Source organism: Ceratina calcarata, unplaced genomic scaffold (assembly GCF_001652005.2).
Source record: "Ceratina calcarata isolate Rehan_Ccalc_2016 unplaced genomic scaffold, ASM165200v1 scaffold789, whole genome shotgun sequence".
In the NCBI taxonomy this organism is placed as follows: domain Eukaryota; kingdom Metazoa; phylum Arthropoda; class Insecta; order Hymenoptera; family Apidae; genus Ceratina; species Ceratina calcarata.
In genome coordinates this window covers 5,685-8,358 of record NW_017179201.1, presented here as the reverse complement: position 1 = coordinate 8,358, position 2,674 = coordinate 5,685, and the positions used below count along the sequence as shown (strand labels likewise).

Genomic DNA, 2,674 nt, shown 5'->3' with positions numbered 1-2,674 from the left:
TTACGGATAGTTTATTAAACGAAGAAAATTTTAATACCAAGAAAATAGTGCCTTGCCGAACGAATTGAAAAGAAAATTAAGAAGAAAGAATATAAAATAAAATTCATTATATTCAATTGCAGCTTCTGCGCATACGCGTCATATGTGGCAACATATATTATTCTCCTATACAACATACAGTGTTTAAAAGATTATTTAAATAGTATTACTGTAGCTCTATGAACAAAAAATATAAGTAGCACTTATAGCCATAAAAGAGCCACCTTAAATCCTTGAACGTGAATGTGCAAGACGTTCTATTAAAAAAACTATGTTATCGTAAAATTGAACTAAAAGCTAAATAATTTAGTCGTTTAAAATGTTTAGAGATCCGTAAATTGAATTTCTTTAATGTGTTAAGAAAAAGAAATATTGATTTTATGATCCTGTAAGGACAAATGTCCTAATTTCTGTTTACGTCACAACTTCTACTAACTGATTTATATTTCTATCATTGTGAGATAACATAAAAATACGGCAGTGTGTAGGTCGGTCCCTATCGGTGGCCACATATCCGGAGATTACTGTACTACCAAACTTTATACCTTAGTACCTGGGGTTTCAAAGGCGGTACTACCCACAACGATTCTCCCGTTAATTTATTCCAAAAGTACGGCCGATTTTCACGTTTACTCCAGAACTTTTTCCACCCCTGTTGCTGGAGCTCTGGCGAGAGTTCAGGCTCAGGGAACGCTCCTGGCGGTGTACCCTATAAGTAATTTCAATTAAAACCTGTCACATAATTACAGTGACATTAAAAAGTTAGATACCTGTACAATTAAACCTGGCTGTTCAGGTATAGCTTGCGCAGAGCTTAACACCGGTGGCTGGAGCTTCATAGGTGAGGAAACGATCACCTGCGTGACCGCCGGTACCGTCTCCTGTTGCAATGATTGATGATGATGGTGCATGGTGGACAGAGAAGCCGCGGACTGCCCAGACAAACTGTCACAACCGGAGGTGTTCGGTATGTCCTGCTTCCCTCCACTTACTTCATTCATTGTACAGTCTATTCGTTGGATACTTTATCATGTACAACAGACAGGAGAAAATTATGTTTCATATGCCACGGGCAGAAGAATTTCGATTAAATTCATGTCACTTTTTGTACACACAACATGTCGTTATTAGTAGACAATAGAGGTAAACGTAGGTGATGCATCTTGCGTTTTTATTTGCCATTTAACAAGCCGATAGTTTGCCTCTACACGATCTAGCGAAGATTACGACAGAACACAACCGGGTAATTGTGGATTTAATGTAAAGCAGTTGCTACAGGGAGGATAGGTGAAACGATCTAGTTTTTCGACAGATTCACAGTGTGTTTAAGCCTGCTGGTCTCCTCGATTACTGCCTCCGACACAAGTGAACGATTGTAATTGACAGGTTCACGGTAAAGCCGGGTGTATTAGAAGCGTGTAAATTGTCTGACAACATTTCGTAGTCGAGTGTTTGTTTACATGCTAGCAAACCGTAGTGAGAAATTAGCGATTTTCCGTGGCCGGGGACCGCGGAAATTCACGAAACGTGGGTAACCATCGATGCAGGACTTACTGCCGTTAACAACGTCCCCGATTTATGAGAAACGCGCGACGGAACTTAGAATTCATTCATGATTTGTGAAATTCGACGCAACGACCTCCACCCGTGAGATACCATTTGCTTGAACTGAAATTCTAACGATAGGAGAGCTCAAGCCTCCTTCGCAATCGGGGGAACGCTGACGGAGAAAGAATATTTCTCATTAAAGCGAAATATATCGACTCGTCTATGGAAATCGGTGAAACATATTTTTTTCGCGCGATAACTTCTAGTTCTTGTGATCGATATCGCGCAGGGGAACTTATTAAAAGCTATTTTATGCCTTTTGCGTCTCAATTTTTTAACGGGTGATCTATAGATCATTTTCAATCGAACGAGTATGGAAGTTGTGATTACGACCGAATAAGAAATAAGAAAAGGTTTTTTTGTTTTCAGACAGGAAAATCTCGGCTGTTTGATATCGTAATAGCTCGCAATTCTGTGTAAATTAACGAAATGTATTCGTAGAATGCAGTAGTGTTGGTCTTGAGGAATTGTGGCGCCATGCTACATTTGGAGAAAAACTGCCTTTGCGTTCTAGTGTATTTAGCTTAAGGTCCGAATTAATAGTCGTTTCTCACGTACTTTTTAGGCCATGGATCTGCTTTAGGCAGACGCGTTTTTGACTCGCTCTGCGCAGCTCATTTTCAGCCATTTTGCAATATGGCGACGTAACTTTTACGCGCCATTTGGCGCCATTTACGCGATTTACGCGCTTAGATTTGTATCACATTTGTATATCGGTTAGCAGAAAATTGAAAAAATGCCATCGTGTTCAGTGAAATCGTGTCGAAATAGGAGTGGAAACACGACGAATAAAGATATAAAATTGCACAAATTTCCTGTAGATGCCACAATTGCTGACGTTTAGATAAAAGCTTGTGGAAATAAAAGAATTAACCTAAAAGATGATAACATAAGTTATTCAGTAATTCCATAGTAATTTATAAAAGATGTCTTTATAAACAATGTATTAATATATTGAATATTTCGAACAGCTCGTAACTGTTCCGTTTATTTCACTGAAAATTGTTTTCAGCGAAAGCTAGAGCAT

The 2,674-nt window shown here is 38.8% G+C and overlaps 1 protein-coding gene across 2 annotated transcripts in view; it reads right to left on the bottom strand.

The window, feature by feature from the left end:
* Pcif1 (Phosphorylated CTD-interacting factor 1) overlaps nt 1-1,727 on the bottom strand; it is an 8,226-nt gene extending 6,499 nt beyond the window's left edge. Inside the window, exons 1-3 of one of the 2 annotated variants that reach the window (XM_018034475.2) lie at nt 1,155-1,727; nt 810-1,062; nt 593-748 (exon numbers count right to left, since the gene is read on the bottom strand). In XM_018034475.2, coding sequence (XP_017889964.1) covers nt 593-748; nt 810-1,062; nt 1,155-1,201 — 456 coding nt within the window. In that variant the 5' untranslated portion in view covers nt 1,202-1,727. The remainder of the gene's footprint in view (nt 1-592; nt 749-809; nt 1,063-1,154) is intronic. The other variant, XM_018034476.2, reaches the window with a different exon arrangement.
* Nucleotides 1,728-2,674: the final 947 nt, after the last annotated feature.